The following is a 21,936-nucleotide window of genomic DNA, read 5'->3' on the forward strand; positions in this document are numbered from 1 at the left end:
TTTTGGGCCGAGCCAGAGAAGTTTTGTTTTAGATTCGTTCAGTTTCATCTGCACAGTGTGGGCCCAGGATTGAAGGTTCGTTATACATGAGGATATGTTCGCCGAGAGGTTGGTGAGGTTCCGGTCGGTCTCGAGGAGGACAAAGATGTTGTCTGCGTAAGTGTAGAGTGTTTCAAGGGGGGAGAGATGGAGGAGTTTAAGGGAGGACATATAAATGTTGAAGAGGATAGGAGAGAGAGAGGTGAGCCTTGCGGGACTCCACAGATCGGGTTCCAGGAGGAGGAAGAAGTGCCCTTCATGTTGACTATGTAGGAGCGGGAGCATAAGAACTTTGAGAACCAGTCAAGGACTGTGGAGTTTATGCCTATCTCGGCGAGTTGGTAAATTAGAATATCATGATGGACGACATCAAAAGCTGCAGAGAGGTCGAATTGAAGAAGGACGGCAAACTTGTTGCGAGACTGGAGATATTGAACTTTTGAGATTAAGGAGGTCAGAAGGGATTCGGTGTTGAAATTGGGACGGAAGCCGTATTGGTAGGGTTGAAGAATGGTGAATTTCTCAAGATAGGAAGATAGTTGAGTGGATATGATGGACTCTAGCAAGGGGACAAATTTGTCCCCGCAGGAACTCAATTTCCCTATCCCATCCCTGTAAGCTCTGCCTTAACCTCACAAGCCTCAAACACTTATGATTTTAAAGTGTTTGAGGCTTATGCAGATGAGGACACAGCTTGCAGGAATCAGGCAGGGAGAGGAAAAGTACTCGCCGGGATGTGAAAATGAGTTCCCGTGGAGACAGGGAAAAATTTGTCCCAGTTTCATTCTTTAAAAAGGAACAATTTTTTATACCCTTAAGCAGCAAGGCAAGGAAAGCACAGCAACTATAGTTCTGTGGTGGCTCTGCCTTTCCAACTGCTTCCTGGATGAAGTAATGAAAAGTATTATAATTGTTTAATTACTAGGTTTCCCTGCTGGATCACCACTTTATCAGCTGTAATGAGCTGTTACAAATTTCCTAAGCTCACCAATCCTGTAGCTAAAAGCCAATATACAGATAATCCAACTACACACTTCAATCACATATACAAACCATTACAATAAACTGGTTTGTTTAGAGAATATCATAGAGAAGAGAGAATGACACAGGGACAAAATTTGTGGCAGTTCAGGTTGAGGGGTGATTGGCTATCACGGCAGGAGAGATAGCCAATCTCTCCTGCCATGATCGTTGCGGTGGTGGGTAGGCAGGTTGCCGGGGCCGCTGAGTTCATTGCAGCAGCCGCAATCAGCTCAGCAGCCCCTTTTTTGGCACTTATACCTGTTTTGATTTGGTCTAAGTCAAAACGTATAAGTGCCGACTAGGCAACCTGTCTAAACTTTTGGTTATACCTGCTGTACGACTATGTCTAGGTCGGCCCACCTCCCACCTTCTAAAAACGCCTCTTTTTGTTCTATGCGTTTAGAGGCAGGAGAAAGGCCTAAGCTGGTTTTAGATATGTCTAAAGCTAGGTTTGGTTATGGGTATTTGGACGATCAGGCTTTTTGATCATCCAAGTACCCATTTAGGCTACTTTTAGACTTTTTTTTTTAAAATTATTATTATGAGCCCCCCTAGTGTCTATTGTGATACACCCCCCACCCACCTTTTTTTTTTGTCATCCCCGTCAACAAAGCCAGAAAAAAAATATTACGGGTCCTTCATGTTAGCAATAAAAGAGAAGAAACAGACATGAAATCCCCATTAATGCTGAGCACAGAAAAATAAGCTTTAACCCTCTTACTCTCTTCTAAAAAAAAAAAAGAAAAAAAAAGACACACACTCAGGCCTTTGGGTCTTCCGCACACTTTTTTACATCCGAGTTTAAAGCTATTACCACCAGTAACACAACATTTAAATGAAGTTATGCCGATATCAAAATGAGCTCATGTACAAATCTTATTTGAGCAGAAGGTAGCCCTTAGGTGTGCACAAAATTATGTTCAGAAATCCTGCTAAGCTGTGTGCAAAGTCTGCCACAATTTATCATCAGCCCCTACGTGGATTACTCAAGAACATAACTGAGTGGCACTTGGAATCCTGGTCTTCTGGATCTCAGCCCTTTCTTCCGAGAACAAGGTTACTCCCATTGAAAACAAAAAAATATCTTTAGAAAGTACCCTATAAACCAGCAATACATTGTAAAATATCAGTTAAACTAACCGTGTATGTTATCAAAGTAGCTGCTATCTAAATGGAGTTAGAATATACAAAACATGGTAGAAATGAGTAAAACCTGTTCCAAGCCCGAGCTGCCTAAGGTTGATTAATCACTTTCAAATTCACAAAGACCTGAAAACTTGGCAAATTGACCTTTGATCTATCACAATCAATTTTTTTGCTTTGGCAGATCCTTCAGTGCACTTTTTTAAGATATTGCAAATCAGCTAAAGATCATTCTGGTGACCAAAGAACTATGAGAACCACAAAAAAAAGTTACACATGCAAGGGGTTTTCTCATAAGATAACTTTTAACAGAAACGTACTTGTACTTGGGAAAAGCATTTATTTTTTCCAGCAAAGGACAACCAGCTATCCGTACTGTTACATATGACCGTAAAGTAGTTTGATGTGATTAACTTACACCTGCAGAAATTCCAGATAATAGCTCATAATTCATTTTGGCAGCAGATTATAGAGCTTTACAAGCAGACGCTCAACTTAAGTACGACTCATAGCTAAGAGCACATGTGCGGCTTCATTTGATTTCACTGAGCAGTATTTCCAGTGGCATAGACTCCTACACTTCTCCTATAGCCCTATAGCAGATTCAGGAATGATGCATGGCCACATTAAGAACAGTGTGTGGTTGTGCATGCTGTAGCTTAGAGGGAACACTGGGGACAATTGGTCCTTTTATCAGCTGGGAGCAGAGGTAAGCAGCAAGAATTTTAAAATCTTCAAGTTCTGAGTTACATATAAATCCGACTTAAAAACAAAACTCATTCTTAACCTAGAGACTGCCTGTACTTATTTCAGTTAAGCTTCTAAAACTAGGGCCCAAATATTAAACAGACATCACAATTGGGCTGCTGAAGTTATATAAAACTTTCTCAGGAGGCATGAGCAAAAGAAAATATTTTTTTATTAAATTAAGGGCCTAGTAAATAACACCTAAAAAATATGCATGGGAACTTAAGACACTGAAAGTACCGGTATATTTCTTTAATAGGTTCCTTTCTTTTCCTGAGGACTTTAACAGTCCAGCTACAGTGCTTGCAACAGTGATGTAGTGGATTACATTCAATGATTGGACTTACAACTAATATACAATACCATTTAGATCACTATAAATCAATAATTCTAATCTCACTTGATTTATCGGCAGCATTCGATACTATAGATCATCATTTACTAATTAATAGACTCTCTTCAATCGGCATTTCAGGACAAGTTCTCAATTGGCTTAAATCATATTTTCAAGATCGCTCAGCAAAAGTAGTGTTTAATAATTCAACATCTAATAATTTTACCAATTCATTTGGAATTCCACAAGGCTCGATTCTTTCACCACTTTTATTTAATATCTTTTTAGCCCCTCTACTGACACTTAGTCAATCTATTGGATTTTCAACATTTGCATATGCAGATGACATACAACTGCTTCATCCTTTAAATCCATTAGATTCAAACGAAATAACAATCATAAATAACAAGTTAATGCAAATAAGTCAGTGGCTCAAAGATAATATGTTAATGCTAAATCCAACAAAATCTTCAGTGATATTTTTCCCTTGGAAAAAGGATTTAAAAGAACAATTTTCATCTCAGATATTATTAAATAATATCCCCCTTCAACATGTAGATAAAACAAAAATATTGGGAGTAACCTTGGACCAAGAACTAAATTATCATAATCAAATCAGTACAGTTGTCAAAAACTGTTTCAATAAACTGCGACTTATTAGATCAATTGCAAAAGTTCTCAAACCAGAAGCACTTAATATTCTCATCCACTCTCTGATCATTTCTAGGCTAGATTATTGTAACTCTTTATACTGTGGAATAACTCATAAAGAATAAGAAGATTACAAATAATACAAAATACAGCCATTAAAATTATAACAAACTCAAAGAAATATGACCATGTTACTCCGCTTTTACAAGATGCACACTGGTTACCAATTATACATAGAATTACATTTAAAATTGCATTACTAACATTTAAAATCCAACAAGTACACGCGCCATTATTTCTAGATAGACTATTAATCCCTTATTCTTCGTTAAGGACGCTAAGATCAACACAACAAAATTTACTAACTATCCCTTCATTAAAAATAATTGGGACAAGAAGAACAACAACTATATTTTCAGTGCAAGCACCTCAACTGTGGAATAATCTACCTATTTATTTACGTAACGAAACATCACTAGACAAATTTAAACATGGTTTGAAAAGCATTCTTTATAGAGATGCATTCAATACATAAATAGATAATGATAATAAACACAATATTTATCCTTTAGGAATCAAATATGCAGAACATCAAAGGAATCAAATATGTAGAACATCAACATAGAAATTATAAGAGTTCTTTTAATCTTACATTTCTTTCTTTTCTATCAAAACATCTTTTTTTTTTTTTCCTTTCTCTCTTTCTTTCCTTCATTACTTTTCTCACCTACCCTACCCTTATGTATAAACCTTAATTGTAATTCCATTTTTTCTTTACCCACTTGTTTCAGTTTGTATTAATAATACATAATGATTAGTTTGTATAATTTTGTCTTATTTGTATTTGTATTTATCACCCTAGTTTTTTTATTGTACATTTCAATTATGTAATACGCATTGAAATATTTGATATTGCGTAAAATCAAAATTTAATAAACTTGAAACTTGATTACGAACTATTAGTCTGCCCAGTAAGGATGATCAGAGTAACTGTCATGCTACGCAGGTTACTTCCTTCAAGCTTTCTTAGAAAAGTCATTTTGAATTTGTCTCCATCCAGTGTCCCACAAACTTTCTTGAGCCGCAGCACACTAAAGGTAGTGGTCGTGGCTTGAGGCACCTGGAAGTGCGTGTATATCGTAGTGATTACATCACACGCATGTGTGACATCATGTTGACGTCCGCACGTGCGTGTAGGCCATCCAGGAGGGCCCTGAGATGCCAGTGGGGGGGGGGGGGGTGCCAGAAGGGAAGAAGGCCAGAGAGGATAGGTACTGACGCCCACTGATTGCCTACAGGACGTGCCTTTCGCCACGAGAGGAATGTCCTTTAGGCAGTCAGCTGGCACTGGCGCCTCTCCTCCTCCCCAGTGTATCGTGGCACACCTGAAATCTCAGGAGGCACAGAGTTTGAGATACACTGCTCTAGCCCTTAGGATCTACCGTGTACATCCTGCTCCACTTCCACCACCCCTTTTGGGAGGATATTGCTGGTGTTTTACTATCCCCTTCTGTGAAAAAAATATTTCCTGATGCTCTACTCGATTGATCATAATACAGCTTTGCTATAGAAATCATAAGTAGTAATATATCATGCCTTCTAGTCCTAAAGCTTCCCCTAATTTGAAAAAAAGGCTACCTTGTTCACAACTACCTTTCAAGTTCCTAAAGATCTGGTATCACCTCTCCTTGAGAGTACTGCTACTTGCTATACCAGTTTATTTTTCTAAGTCTCAAATGCTATGCACATCATCCAATGTTCTTCCACACTCTTCACTATCTTTGTCCTACAATATATTATACACCAGTGGTTCTCAACCCTGTCCTGGGGGATCCCCAGCCAGTCGGCTTTTCAAAATATCCCTAATGACTATGCATGAGAGAGATTTGCATACCTGTCACTTCCATTATATGCAAATCTCTCCCATGCATATTCATTAGGGATATCTTTAAAACCCAACTGGCTGGGGGTCCCCCAGGACAGGGTTGAGAACCACTGTTATATCCTATATTTGCCATACTACAATCTCTTATACCATGTCTGCCACACAATGTTTGCTATTCCATGTCTTCCATGCTAAACTTCATCATGTACACTTGCAATACCATTTCTGCCAAGTCATGTCATGCAATGTTAGTCATGCTTCGTAATACCATGTTTGCCATCCTATGTTCTGCAATACTATACTCACCATGCTATATCTCACCACAACATGTTTGCCATGTTATGTTTTGCCATACTTTTTTAACTATATCTGCCATCTCTATCTGACAATGCTTGCCTTGCATCTCCTACCCACTATATCTGAGTGGGTGACACAGGGTTTATAGCTCCAGCCTCGCACCCTGAGGTCATGGGTTCAGACCCACGCTACTCCTTGTGACTCTAAGTAGTCCCCCATTGCCCAAGGTATATTAGATAGAGTCTGAGCCCACTGGGACAGACAGGGAAAAATGCTCGAGTATCTGAATAAATTCATGTAAACTATTCCAAGCTCCCCTGGGAGAATGGTATAGAAAATTAAATAAAAAATGTGCTAATTGCAAAACACACACATTTGTTTTAAGGGCTTTTGCAGGCAAGATGAAGTGCACAAAAAAATGCAAAAAAAAATAACAAAACCCACCCACAAACTAAGAAGAAAGTGTCTTACAAAAACGCTAATTTTCTAAAGTGCATCTTAGTAAAAACACACCAATATAGCATGCCAGGGTACATGTGGTTTGTGAAATACAGTACAGGTACTCGCGACTTACGACCAAAATTGGTTCCAACTGACAGATCGTAAGTTGATCGGGACATAAGTCGGCCTATGTCAAATTATGTTTAACGGATTTGAACCGACAGCTCGTGCACCCTTTAAATACTGAAGGGAGTGATTGAAACAAGCTACGTCGTGCCCCTTCTAAACTTTGGAAGAAGTTCCCAGAACTGCTGAGCGCGACCAGACATTGATGCCAGCTTACTCTCATGCTGCGTAGCGAGACTTGGGAGTGCTGGAAACTGTGTCTTAAAGTCAAACAGTTGTAAATCGCATAGGTTGTAAGTTGACGAGTACCTGTACTGTATATTTAGTTCCTGTAGGCTGATATGTCTTCTGATTGAGACCTCTACCATTTGGTCATTTTCCCCAAGGACTATCTGGAGCTTATCCATATTCCAAAACTAAAATATAAATGTTCAGAGTTAATCTGCACTATGAACATTATGGCCTCTTCCTTTTTGACTACTTATGTCTTTCCTTGCTGCATAGCATCCTTCTATTTTTTGAACCTCCCTTAACATATTGTTTTGCTACCTTGACATCCTCAGACACTATCACTGTGGTTCCTTGTGATCCTGAGCAAGTCACTTAACCCTGCACTGCCCCAGGTAAAAAAAAAAAAAAAAAAGACTGCGAGTCCATTAGGGACAGAGAAAGTATCTGCATATAAACAAAATGTACCGTATTTTCACGCATATAACGCGCGCGTTATACGTGTTTTTACAAACCGTGCATACCCTTGCGCGGTATACGCGTGAGCGCGTTGTACAAAAATTTTTTTACATAGTTCCCCCCCCCCCCGACGTCCGATTCACCCCCCTGCAAGACCGCTCGCACGCACCCCCACCCTCACCCCGAAGGACCGCCGACTCCCCGACACGATCGGGGCAAGAGGGAGCTCAAGCCCTCTTGCCCCCCCGACTCCCCGACACGATCGGGGCAAAAAGGAGCCCAAGCTCTCTTGCCCCGCCGATTCCCCAACTCCCCGACAATATCGGGCCAGGAGGGAGCCCAAGTCCTCCTGGCCGTGGTGACTCCCCTCCCCCCCGCTAGTTTTTCGGGCCAGGAGGGAGCCCAGGCCCTCCTGCCCTCGACGCAAACCTCCCTCCCCCCAATGACCGCCCCCCCCAAGAACCTCCGACCGCCCCCCCCAGCCGACCCGTGACCCCCCTGGCCGACCCCCACGACACCCCTACCCCCCTTCCCCGTACCTTTTTGTAGTTGGCCGGAGAGACGGGAGCCAAACCCGCCTGTCCGGCAGGCAGCCAACGACAGAATGAGGCCGGATTGGCCCATCCGTCCCAAAGCTCCGCCTACTGGTGGGGCCTAAGGTGCCTGGGCCAATCAGAATAGGCCCGGGAGCCTTAGGTCCCACTTGGGGGCGGGGCCTGAGGCACATGGGCCCAACCCGACCATGTGCCCAAGGGTGGGGACAGGACTTCAAGGGGGAGAGGAGAGTCGGGGCGGGCGAAAGAAGAGTCGGGGTGGCCAGAGGAGAGTCAGGGCGGGCGACTGGAGAGTCGGGCAGCATGCGCGGTATACGGGTGTGCGCGGTATACAAAAATTTCTGTACATAAATTTGTGTTTTCCGCGCGCTATACCCGTGTGCGCGTTTTACACGGGTGCGCGTTATCTACGTGAAAATACGGTAAATTAGATTTCTGCTTCCCAAATGCATCACTCTCTGCACTTTTCAAGTTAAAAGTTAACTGCCAAATATTCAACCAGTCTTCCAATTTGGCGGATCATTTCTCTTTCTGCCTCCTCCCTCAGGATCTGTAGGCAGATTCATATGTAGTAAAATATAGCATTTCAATCTGAATTACATGCTTAGACCAAGACAAAAGGCACTACCTCAGGAGACCTTTGGGTCATATGCAGTACAAAAGAAAATCAGAGCCTATTCTTTTAGGAAGAAAGGGTGGCCGATCTGAAGCAAAGATGGTTTAAGCAATTAAACAGAGAGATAGGTCACAAGGATGCTGTTACCCTGCTATAAGCCTGACACTTCAGTTATTGGTACCGCATACTATAAAACTGTTTTAAAAAATAAAAGCTTAATGTAACATTTATAGAACTCTATTCTCATTTTGAGATGAAATCTGAAAAATACCTAAACAATATACCAATAGATCACACGACTATGGAGTTGAAGAACCATGCACTAATTGTACTGTGGATAATTTGATTAAAATGCCATTGCCTTTTATAATCATATAAATCCATGCTTAAATTTAAGTTGCAGCTAGCTTCACTCTCTCTGTCTCGCACTGTTTAACAGCAGTTTAGTGTGTACTAACTTTTTCCACTTGCTTATAAAACTTAAAACCAGTGAGCCAAAAATGGCTTTGAGGAGGAATTGTTCAGCACAAGAAAAAGCTTTTCTGTCTCAAGGTAAAGTAGGAAATTTCTCTGAAGCATCTTTCTGTCCAGCTTGTGAAATCATGTCTTCATGTGGCCCTAAGGACATCTCTTCTAGCAAGCACTCACACTGAAATAAACTGTATTTTCATTTGCCAAGTTAAAAGGTATTTCTCAATAAGGTTTCACTGCAAGTGGGTGCCTGTGAAAAATCTGCATTAGTTTAAACACACCATGTTAACTTTTCTCCTAAGATCAATAAAGCTGAAATGACTTGAAAATTGTGTAAACGATATCAGATGTTCCAAAGACTGTGGGAAAAAGTATTGCCATAACTGAAAAATTGTCCATTTGGGGGATAAAGGAATGCTACAATTTATGACACACTCACCTTCACAAAGTTACACACTTTCAACAAATAACCTGAAGAGTTCTGTCGCTACAGCTGTAAAGTATCCCAATTCATTCAGTGTACAGTAATTTAGAATTCAAAGTGTCATCTGTTTTACTTTATTGTGCATATATCCAAACTTAAAATCTATATTGCTCTTAAAAGTTAGAGATTGTAAAAAGTTTCAGGCTGTACCCCAATGGATTTTCAGATTGTCAAACTGTATGGCAATATTTGTTTTAAACCACACACACAAACGTGTTTCAATAACTTCTAATAAGCCGTACCATTGTTATATCAGGAACATGAGTTATAAGTTAAGCATTAATATGAAAAGTAGTAGGTTGAACTTTTTATTTGCAGAACTTAAATATTTCGGTGACTCTGCAAAGCCTTCCACAGAGACATGTCAAAATAGAACTCAGTATTGTGAAACTGTTGGATAATGTCCCACATTCATTATATTAAAAAAAAACAAAACCAACCAACATTTAGCAGTGCAGGTGTTTAATGCCTGTTCTAACTTTCTTCTAGAAAACTTTGCATAATATAGAGTACAGGGTAATTAAGTATTAAGATGTAATGAAAAAATGTGATAACCTACTGTATTTCAGACAGATCTCTTGAGCTCTTTAGAGCATCTCTTTCCTCCCCATTCACCAAATCCTATTTTCCAACCATCCATATGTGTTTTGAGAAAAAGTGCAGAAGACAAATTATATCCCTCCCTCCACAAAATAGTTTTAATTTAAGATTAAAATGATAAGATCGTGACCTATAAACTGAACAAGGCCGACCCCTTTTCACTTTGGTGTCTTAATGCAAAAAGGAAGCGATTGATAATGTTGAGTTTAGATCAGGGATCTCAAAGTCCCTCCTTGAGGGCCGCAATCAAGTCGGGTTTTCAGGATTTCCCCAACGACTATGCATTGAAAGCAGTGCATGCACATAGATCTCATGCATATTCATTGTGGAAATCCTGAAGACCCGACTGGATTGCGGCCCTTAAGGAGGGACTTTGAGACCCCTGGTTTAGATATTTCTTTGGGAGCCCTAGAGCAGTGCTTCGCAACCCTGTCCTGGAGGACCACCAAGGCCAGTCGGGTTTTCAGGATAGCCCTAATGAATATGCATGGCGCAGATCTGCATGCCCGGCACCTCCATGCAAATCTCTCTCATGCATATTCATTAGGGCTATCCTGAAAACCTGACTGGCCTCGGTGGTCCTCCAAGAAAGGGTTGGGAACCACTGCCCTAGAATAGTGGGTCCCCAACACTGTCCTGAAGGACCACCAGCCACTCAGGTTTTCAGGATAGCCCTAATGAATATGTATGGAGCAGATCTGCATGCCCGGCACCTCCATTATATGCAAATCTCTCTCATGCATATTCATTAGGTCTATCACGAAAACCGATCCTCCAGGACAGGGACAGAAGACAGAAGCTAAACATTTGTTTTCTTTAACAATCTAAGCCCGGGGGAGGGGGCAGGTAAAAAGCATCTAAGTTCTGAAGTCTCCTCCACTTGGCAAGAAATGGTTGGACCCAAACTGCAAGAGGCATTTTACCTTTTCGCATTTATTCACCGATCGCAGCCCAGAAACAAACAACCAAGGGAGCAAATTTAGCACTCGCACAAACCCTCCAAGCCAAACCTTAAAGCGAGCAAAAGGGACTAAACAATACGCAAGCTGTCAAAAGGAAATCACGGAGCATCATTCAAGTAACTGGGCAGCAAAAGTTTTCCTCCCCCCCCCCTCTTGCAACTTAAGATGCATTCTGCAAAAAAAAAAGTGCATTAGTCAAAAAAAGCAACTAGGGAGAGGAGAAGGCCTTTTTCGGTTGGTTTTTGCAGCACTTACACGGACGCGGCCCAGCCAGGGAGGTCGGCGGGGACGCGGCTCAGTCCCAGGTGGCTGCAGTTCAGCAGCAGGTCGGTGCCAGAGCAGCCGGGGGCAGGCGGAGGCGACGACGGCGACACCGCGGCGAAAGCGGAGCCGAGCAGCACTTGGAGAAGCGGCGCTAACCCGGTCCTGGCGAGCGGGGCAGGCATTTTATATCCAGAGAGGTTGGGGGGGGGGGCTGGTCCTGTTCCGTCCACAACGAACACTTCGCGAAAATCAAACCAAAAAAAAAAGAGTCGAGGCGAGGGAGCGGATCAGAGGAGCCGGGCGGTTGCGGCGCGAGCAGGGCTCGAGCGCTCTCCCATTCTGGCGGTTGGGTGGGGGGGGGGAGGGGGAGCCGTCCCGCACGGCGCGCGCCCAAGAGGCTGCCTCAGAGCCCAGACCGTCACCCGCGAGGGGGAGGGGGGGCGCTTCCCAGGAGGACCCCCCACCTTCACCGTCTTCTCGCCATCACCGTCGGCGCACTCTGACCGCCCCGCCCGCAACTCCGCCTCGAAGCCGGCGGCGAGAACGGGAGCTTCCCAGCGCGAGCCGAAGCGCCGGCCACCTCCTCCTCTTCCCGCCCTCCGCGCGAGCCGCCCGCTCATTGGCTCGCCCCCGGGCCGCGCGCTCTCCCATTGGACTCGGGGGCGGCGCCTTTGCGCATTGGGCACGCCTTATTTTCCACGCTATGTGAGCTGTTCTGTGTGTGTTTGGGGTATTTTTCTTTTTGCAACAAACGAGCGCTGCAGGAAAAAAAGACGGGGGTTGAATGTGGGCGAGTTGATGACTTTAAAAAAAATAATAATAATTGAGGGAGCTGTCAGACAACCCAGCTGCAGTGATGCATGGCCACGGGTCCCCCAGGGCGCGCGTTCTTTCTCTGCAGAACTCTTGGGCTACCTGCAAACGTGCACCTCGACCCACCTGCTGTCTCGAGCGCCTTGGTGCGCGAGCCTTGGCTTTAAAGACTGAGCAGAGCAGCACCAGTGGCTGTGCATCTTCCGTACACCAGGCTGCAGCATTGTTGCTGGTCCTTTCCGATCCCGCTTCTAGGCTGTTGCATTAACGGAATCCAAGCAAACCCATCCTGCCTTTGTTCTCCCAGCACTTTTACCTTCGTAATGCTTCGTCATTTTGATTGTGATGCGGCTTAATACTTCTTTGTTGTGTGTTTTGGCCTTTCATTAGGTTTTATAGGTAAGGGATGGGGGATTGGGGAAAGTGCACTTTGCCAACTTGCTTGGGTTTTTGTTTTTGTTTATTTTTAATTGTTTCTTAAATGTTGTTTGTTCAATACACTACTGTTTGTTTTATTCCTGGGCTTGTGAAGTAATACAATCCAATTTGTTGAACAATATACTATATATATATATAAAAGCTTTGATTGCACAACTACCCCCTATCCTCCTTCTTTGGCCAGAAACTGCTGGGTTTGAATTGTGTCTCTTTGCAACAGAAAGCACAGTTACTTCTCCTAACAGGTGTTATCCAAGGACAGCGGGCAGTTATCCTCAGGACCCTCCCACCTTCCCTTCTTGGCTTCTTAGCTTGCAACTGAACTGGGGGGCTCTCTCAAGCGGCAGTATGGGGAGCCGACGCAGGGGCGCTGGAGGCAAGCCCACGGCTCTTAAAGGTATATTGCACTTTCTGAACGTCCGCAACAGAGCTCTGTCGGAGACTTCACCCATAGGTGTGAATAACTCTGCCTGCTTGCCCTGGGATAAATAGAAGATCTGACCGATCAGAATATTACAGGCAAAGGGACATCTCAACCCATGTCCCCGAGCCCCTGTCACCTAATTACATTGTATTTCAGTTATTACATTAGGCAGGATACATACCAATGTTTATATTAAAATCAATCAACAATTAAATATAAAACACATTTATCATTTCTTAAGTGATCCTTCCCCAGCCCATTAAAAGATGGGTTAAATTCCTCTCACCTTTTATGCCAAGAGATATTTTGTGGCAAATTCTATAACTGGCACCTAAAGGTTAGGCACCCAGCACAACACTCAGCGTGATTCCATTATGCATAGACACATAATAATCGCGCTCAGTGACACTCAGAAAATCTAAGTGTGCCTATATTGTTAGGTATCCTGTATAGAATCAGGTGGGTTTTTTGGTCCAGGCTTTGCAGAATCGCTGTTTAGGCGTCATTTAGCTGTCCTGACGGCGCTTAATGATGTAATTGCATTCTCGCGTCATGACATTACATTATCATTTGTATACCGCCATTACCTTCCAGTTCTATGTGGTTTACAACTTAAAGAAGCTGGGACATTCTCGGGAATTACGATTCAAAACTGTTCAGTACAGATTGTCTCTTAAAAGGATTTATCAAATAGATACGTTTTCAGGAACTTTCTGAAATGTTTAGAGCACACTGGCTTAATTCTTTATCTCTCACTGCTACCTGAAAAGAAAATAATCCGTTAATGTACCTTTTCTATCGACAGTCCTTGACAGAAGGAAAGGCAAAGAATGTCAAAATTTGTTGGGAACGTTTTGGGATGGCCAGTACTTCGCCACAAAAATTCACAATTTGAAAACGTCTCTCGCAACTACAAGCACAGACCCATCAATCAATCTACCTGCCCTAGCCTAGATAACGAAGGCTCAACTGCTAACATGATCTGGAATCATTTCAAAAACCCAGATTGGAACCAATTCCTCAAGCTCTACTCTAAATATGCTAAATCCAACTGCCTACTAGATAACTGTTCACCAACTATCATGAAAACAGCCCCCTTCCCTTTCAAAGCTGAACTTTTCAACTGGGTCTCCCTCTGCTTGACTACTGGCTACTTCCCGCTGGAACTCGGGCATATTCTTGTGACTCCAATTATCAAAAACCCCAAAGAACCAGTCTCTTCAACCTCCATCTACAAACCTATTGCCAACATACCCCTCTTCCTCAAACTAATGGAAGGCCTAGTTAATCTTGACCTCATGACCTACCTTGAGAAATTTAACATCCTACACGACTCCCAGTCAGGATTTCGCACAAACTACAGTACGGAAACTGTCTTAGCATTGTTAACCGACCACCTCTTCCATCTGTTTTCTCTGGTGAAAAAGCACACTGGTACTTCAGTTTGACTTAAGCAGTGCCTTTGACCTCGTCGACCATGACATTCTGATCAGATGCCTCGACTTGATAGGCATTTCGGGACAGGTACTAACCTGGTTCACAGGCTTCCTAAAAAAACGCACCTACCAGGTCCACAGCGTTGGAACTTTTATTCCATTCTTGATGTAACCCCTGCGGATTTCCACAGGGCTCCCCTCTCTCCCCTTCTCTGTTCAACATCTACATGGCATCACTGGGACATAAGCTATCCAATTTAAACTTGAAATCCTACATATATGCAGATGACATTACAATTATCATCCCTGTAACCTCATTAACACAAGAGCCTGAACAACTCACCTCCTCTGTTCTCACTATGGTAGAACAATGGACTACACAGTTCAAACTAAAATTAAACCCAGAAAAAACTAAGCTTTTCCTCGCAAGTCCCAACCACAAACTAACGAATACCTCTCTGAAATTAAACGGGCTAACTTACCCAATCAATTCCACCATTAAAATCCTTCGAGTCACCCTGGACCGATGCCTGACTTTTGAAGACCATACCAACGCTCAGGTTAAAAAATGTTTTTGCACCCTCTAGAAACTCCGTACCATCAAACAGTACTTTGACTTCCTTTCCTTTCAATTGTTGGTCCAGTCTCTAATCTTAAGCACCTTAGATTACTGCAATATCATATATTTGGGATCCTTCAAGAAAACCATCAAACGTCTGAGAATCATTCAGAATACTGCCGTCCATCTCATCTATGGTCTCAAAAAGTCAGATCATGTAAGCCCGTTCTACAGAAAACTTCACTGGTTGCCAATGGAGGCAAGGGTCATCTTCAAGTTCGCCTGCCTTTGCTTCAAAACCCTAATGGGTTCATCCCCAATCTACCTGTCGAGTCATTTTGTGTTTCCAGGCACCACTTGCACATGTAGTGCCTATCTATTTGCCTTACCCTCCCTGAAGGGCTGTGCCTACAAGAGATTCCTTGATAGAACACTGTCATTCCAAGCTGGCAAATGGAATAAATGTCTAACCACCCTCATTACAAGTGCTCCCTCCTACCAACTCTTCAGGAAATCAATTAAAACCTATCTCTTTGATAAATTTCTCTGACTCCATCCCACCTTGTTATATCACTGAATTACCAGCTGTATCTTTGACATATTTCCGGATATACCTATCCTCTCTCGGCTTACTAATGTAATCGAAGTTTGTTACCAATGTACTTGACAATATTTTCTGTAACATCGCTGTATATGTACAGTCTCTTCCTCTGAAAACCGCTCTGAACTGCTTGTGGTATTGCGGTACACAAATAAAGCTATTATTATTATTATTATAAAATGGGAAGGGGTAAAACGCGGACCTAACGGACCTCGCAGATCTAAAACCGCACGTCCTTAAAAATCTGAGGTCCGTGCCACTTGTAGTTAGTTTCTGGCTCTGACAGACCTCTATGACATTTTAGGGCTGATGGATCCTAATACTTTTCCCTCCCTATGATGAGATGGATCCGTCAGCGCTAAATTGTCATCGAGGTCTGTCAGAGCCAGAAACTAACTACAAGTGGCACGGACCTCAGATTTTTAAGGACGTGCGGTTTTAGATCCGCGAGGTCCGTCAGGTCCACGTTTCACCCCTTCCCGTACAAAATGTTCTATGAGATATTCAGCTGTAAGGCCAACCCAAATTTGAAAATGACCCTGGCCTCAGTTGGTAGCCAATGTAGTCTACGATAGAAAGGAGTGACATGGTCTGACTTTTTCGGGTTTAAAATTAGAATGGCAATTATCCCCCTCTTATACTAAGGTGCACCAGCCAATTAAATGCGCTAAATGCTAACGCATCTATAGAATATAATGGACACATTAGCATTTAGCGCATGATAAATCTGTAAAAGGACCCCTATATGCTGTTGTTTACATTAAAATTGTAGGCAGTAAAATGGCATGCAGGGAATGAGGTTTAGTATGCAATATACTTTTTTCATGTGCTTTGCTTAAGTAAATGCATTATTAAACATCTTTTTCCATTATTATGAAACAGGAGTACTTTTTACACCCCCCCCCCTGAAAAAAAATCCCAAAAACTAAACACATATGCCCTAGTGCTTATTATTCAATCTATTTGGACGCCTAAGTATATGGACATTTAAATTAACTTTAGGCACCATTTATAGAATTTGCCCCTTTATATCTTCAAAAAATAAGTTTAAAACTATAGATTGCTTGATATTAATCTCCATAAGCTTGAGCGTTTGATTAATCCACAAGCATGATGTGCTCCTTATGTATTTACTTTATGCATACAGAACCTTCCTGTATGTGAGTTCAGGGTTTGATCTATTAAGCTATAATAAGAGAAGTGTGAAGCTCTTAAAAAAAAAAGTTGTGAAATCTTATGAAGTATTTTGGGTCCTGGATGCTGCCTCTGGCCTCTTTGCTTGCCTAGACAGCAGTGCTGGCACTAGTTTTCAATACACTCTCCCCCCCCCCCCCCCTCAGTTTTCCTGGCACGGATGTTGGTTCTCGACTTGTGTCTTGTTGTGGCAAGATAACCCCTGACTTACTGGCATCAGGCAAGGATTCTATGTGAATCCCCAGCGATCTTGTCAGAAACTTTCCTATTTTGCTGCGCTTGCCTTTCATGGACGGGGACACGTAAGGGCCCTTTTAGTAAAATATATAACATTGTTATGGGCTCTTTTACTAAAGCTGTGGTAAAAGTGGTCTCAGAGCAGCCTTTATGTGGGTCTTTCTAAGGCCACTTTTTGCTGTGGCCAGAAAATGCTACGCACCAACTTTTGCCATTAGTGCACGGCCATTTAAAAAAAATGGCCATGAACCCCTAACGCCACCTATTATGTAGACGTTAAGGGCCCACATGCTAATCGATTAGCCCGCTGCAAAGCCTCACACACTAACTGATTAGCTCTGTCATGCCCACTCTCCACCCCCAAATATGTCCCCTTCCCTGAAAATAACAGATTTTTTTAGCACTTGATGTGTGCACACCAACTGGCAAATTTACCGTGGGATGTAAGCCTTTTTAATGTGAGGTAAGTGCTCATTAGCCCTTACTACAGTTTAGTAAATAGACCCCATGTTAATGTGCTAATTTGCACACATTAATCACTACTGCACAAGCATACCAGCTGTTAGCACATGTTCACCATATATTGTCATAGGGGTGGAATGTAGGTGGAGAATGGATTCCTAAGGCACACTTAGATTTACATAGCATCACTGACCATTTTGGGTGGGGGAGGGTACTTTGTAAGCTGGTGGCAATTTGTAGGCGTGGGAAAAGGGGCAGGTCGTGCAGGCAGGTGCATGTATGGAAAGACTGGCTCCCCCCTGTGGGATTTTGAATTGATTGGCTGGGGGTAAATAGGAGCTTGGGGTCCTGAGGTGGGGGGTAGGGAGGAATAAAAGGCCAGGATCTCCGAGGCTCAGGACCTGTTTCCTGGGTGATGGGACTAAAGAGCGCCGGACAATCGCATGTGAACAAAAACGCTATGAAAAATGCGTGCAGGACGTCAGTGTGCCAGATTAAAAGGTAACTTTAAAGCGTTCTGAGGGATGTGTGTGGGGGGAACCCCCCACTTTATTTAGAAGTGTTGCCTCTGCCATTGGGGGGGAGGTGTGGGGGACCCCCCACTTACAGAGGAAACTGTAATTTTTCAATAAAACACTGGGATAAATTATACTTTCCTCTAATGGGGGGGTTCCTCCCCCAAACCCCCCAACACCAGTGCCAACACTTCTAAGTAAAATCAGGGGTTTTCCCCCCTTCAGAGTGCTTTAAAGTTACCTCTTAATCCGGCGTGCTGACGTCCTGCGCACATTTGTCTTAGAGTTTTTGTCCTCGCGCGCTTTCGTCTATGAACCGTTTCCTGTTCCTCGGAGGTGGCTTTCCCTCCATCACTCTCTTTATCAGTGAGATGCAGTTTATATTGACAAAGGGGCTCGAGACGTTACAGTGGCAGTGATCTTGAGCTATCGGGTACTAGTGATGAGCGACTGGCTGGTGGTAAGCTCCAGAAGTGACCAGGAAGTGGGGCCTTAGGTTCCTCCCTAGTGCGTCCCAGAATTTACAGAGGCGGGCCTGTCGGCCAGAGAGTGTATGCCTCCCTCTAGCCGGACTTTCATTTTAAAAGGCACAGGGGGGAGGGGGGTGGTCTTCCTGTTAGGGTGGATGCTAGGTGGGGTCTCCAGGTGGGTGGGGGCCCTGGAAAGGAAGGGGTGTCATTGGGTGACTGAGGGATGCTTTGGGGAGCAAAGATTTGTGGGGGTATGACAGCAGGAGGAATTGGGAACTCTTCCTGCCGAGGGATGCTTCAATGCTTTGGGGGGGGGGGGGCAGATGGAATGGTGCACTCCTCCTGCCAAGGGATGCTTCAATGCTTCTGGGGGGGGGCAGGAGGAATGGTGCACTCCTCCTGCCAAGGGATGCTTCAATGCTTTTGGGGGGGGCAGGAGGAATTGTGCACTCCTCCTGCTAAGGGATGCTTCAGGGGAAATGATGCTTTGGGGGGGGGGAGCAGCAGGAGGAATAGGCACTCTTGCTGCTTCAGGGGGAACAATGCTTCAGGGGGGGCTTATTCTTACCCTATGTTTAGGAAATTATTAAAAACTTATCTATTTGATAAACAAGAATGTTGATTTTTATCATGTACACGTTTATGATGCTGTTTTTATTAGGTAAAGTTTTTTAACAGTTTTTACCAATTGTTGCATTTTTAATTGAAGTATTAACCATCATATGTATTTGTGAAACTGTATTTTAAATATGTTGTATTATTTGCTGTATTAGATGCGGAGTGTATGAGATTGTAATTTTTTAACTGAAATGTCTCAGTTTTTCTGTTGTGAACCGCCTAGAACTACTGATGGGGCAGTATACAAGAAAATAAATTATTATTTATGCTTCGGGGGGGGGGGTGGCAGGAGGAAACGGGCACTTCTGCCACGGACAGTTGGGCAGGGTTGGTTCTGACAGGAGGGAGTGGCCATCCCTCCTGCCAGCCGATTTGCACTGGGGTTTCAGGGGGTTCCCTGCTGCTGCCGCTCAGCTGATCGCAGCAGGGAGATTCCGTAGCTACAATCAGCTCAGCGTCAACGCGATTTTCTAAATGGCACCTGTGACATGGATGCCAGTTAGAGAGTCAGGGAGGGGGGGGCGTTAGGTGTCTATCCATTAGGTTAGGCCACTGCTGAAACCAGGCGTCCTATACAGAATCAGGCCTTAAGAGCTGGTCACAGGCTGTGATCCTTTTCAAATTGTTACAACTTTCTGTATATTGTATTCCATAAGCATAGACATAGTTTGGGGTGGGCATGATGGGTGGCCCCAAATGTTGCAGATGCTAATGTTGATTTGGTCTCTATCCTCCTATTGCCCTATGACTTCCTAACCTTTGTCACCTTTCTCCAAAAATAAGCAGGGAAACTGCACCTATGACTACAAGTTAACAATATGACAACAGGGTTGCAAGGAAAACCATATCACTTTTTAAATGTTTTTTCTAATTTGCTTTTCACAATTCTCATTGACGGTTATCTCAGTAAATTCGTCCATCTGTCTGTTTGGTGATTGCCCGGCCCACATACTATTGTGAATGTTTTGCAGGTGATTCTGTGTTCTCGGCCCCCCCCCCCCCTTGTCTTCAAGTCTCTCTTCTTTCAAGATTATAATTTAAATCTTGGGAGGGAAGGCAACATATCCCTCTCATCTACCTGGTGTTGATGAAAACATGCCATCTGGGCGGGAAACTGAATCCACGTTAGAAACCACAACATTTTCAGTGGTGAATGCAGGATCAGTATTAGAATACCAGGGGTGTTCTAAGCTTAGGAGGCTTTGAGAGAGTTGTGAAGCAAATCTTTTTTTCACAGTTTGTTCGCCATGTGCTTTGCTGTAGTCACCTGTACAATTATTTCAATGATGTAGACCGAAAACAAAAACCGTGCCAGTCGGTTTGCTTTGCCAGGTGTGGAGGTAGTGCGCCTAATTTCCTACTTCAGGAAAGGCAGGAAGATCTATGGGAAAAATCTCTGCAATTTAAAATATATACCAAAACCATTTTGTGTAATAATATTCACATGCATCTGCTTAAGCATTTTCTTTTCCTTAGTGACTTTTTTTTTTTCTTTATAGAAAGTGACTCGTATTACTCTTGTTTAAATAACTGTTATTTGTGTTAGTGTTGATTATGATTTTCTACCATTTTTTATTTCTTATATACATTTTATGATTTTAATCTTTGCTTGTTTGTTATTAATTATCCCCCCTTTTACAATGAATTTTGTGAGCACTGGAGCTGTTACCCCCGCGGCTGGTTTTATTAAAGGGGGGGCTATGTGAACCATCTTTTTTTTTTAATGTTTATTGGAAATTGCAACACAGACCATACAAACATCGAACAATACAACTGTGGTCCATACCATACAAAGGTAATCAAAAGAAAGAAACTAGCAGGTGGTCGCTTACGAACTTCAGCCTCGTCGCAACCTCCATACATTTTTAAGTATTTAACCCTCTATCGTTCACGCAAAACCATCCCTCCATCACCAATCACTCAAAGTCCCAAACTGGCCATTCCGTACCCATGAAATACACTCCATCTTAAACAAGCTATGTTCTCGTAGATGAAATCTTGGGGGGAGGAGGAAGATTTTCCCCTTTTACTAAGGTGCGCTAATCGATTTAGTGCGCGCTAAACACTAATGAATCCATAGACCAACTTGCACGCGTTAGCATTTAGCGTGCACTAAATCGATTAGCGCACCTTAGTAAAGGAGGGCCTTAGGTCCTGGTATGCAAATAATTTAAGTTTCTAATTTTAAGAATTTACTAGGCCTCAATGCCTAAATGCATCCTCTAAGGTGCTTTCTAATCTAATCTAATTTTTAGGGCTCCTTTTATGAAGATGCGCTAGGACCTTAACGCGCGCAATAAATTCCCCCGCGCGCTAGCTACTACCATCTCCTTTTCAGCAGGTGGTCAATTTTTGGGTACCGCGCCCTAATTTTGTGCGTGCGCTAAAAACCCTAGCACACCTTCGTAAAAGGAGCCTTTAGTCTTATATTCTGAATCATCTCCTAACAATAAGAGCTCGATTCGGTTTACATGCTCCAATGGAAGTCAAACCCGGAAGTTTCAATCCATCCTCCTTTTTCTGGAGCCCAAATCACTGTCAAAACTTTTAGCCACTGTGACTTAAGAAAGGAACTCCAATTAGAAAGTCAAAAATGTGCTTTCAAAGAGGGGAAAAGACCTCAAATGCCCGGCTCATAGTCTAAAGCGCACGAGGACAAAGGCACGCGGACAACTGTGCGCAGGACTTCATCGCGCCAAAGAAAAACCATATTTTAAAAGGCTCCGACGGGGGGTGTTGGTGGGGAGCCCCCCCACACTTTACTTAATATAGATCGTGCTGGCGTTGTGGGGGGTTTGGGGGGTTGTAACCCCCTCATTATACTGGAAACTTAACTTTTTCTCTG

General features: G+C 43.1%; 1 protein-coding gene across 3 annotated transcripts in view; it reads right to left on the reverse strand.

Annotated features, from left to right (window-relative positions):
* Window positions 1–11,932, reverse strand: part of LRIG1 (leucine rich repeats and immunoglobulin like domains 1) — a 169,331-nt gene extending 157,399 nt beyond the window's left edge. For 2 of the 3 annotated variants that reach the window (XM_033926091.1, XM_033926090.1), the window contains exon 1: window positions 11,316–11,931. In XM_033926091.1, coding sequence (XP_033781982.1) covers window positions 11,316–11,506 — 191 coding nt within the window. In that variant the 5' untranslated portion in view covers window positions 11,507–11,931. Of the gene's footprint in view, window positions 1–11,315 lie in introns of all 3 variants that reach the window. The other variant, XM_033926092.1, reaches the window with a different exon arrangement.
* Between the last annotated feature and the right edge of the window lie 10,004 nt (window positions 11,933–21,936).

The sequence above is a fragment of the Geotrypetes seraphini genome, chromosome 17 (genome assembly GCF_902459505.1).
Source record: "Geotrypetes seraphini chromosome 17, aGeoSer1.1, whole genome shotgun sequence".
In the NCBI taxonomy this organism is placed as follows: domain Eukaryota; kingdom Metazoa; phylum Chordata; class Amphibia; order Gymnophiona; family Dermophiidae; genus Geotrypetes; species Geotrypetes seraphini.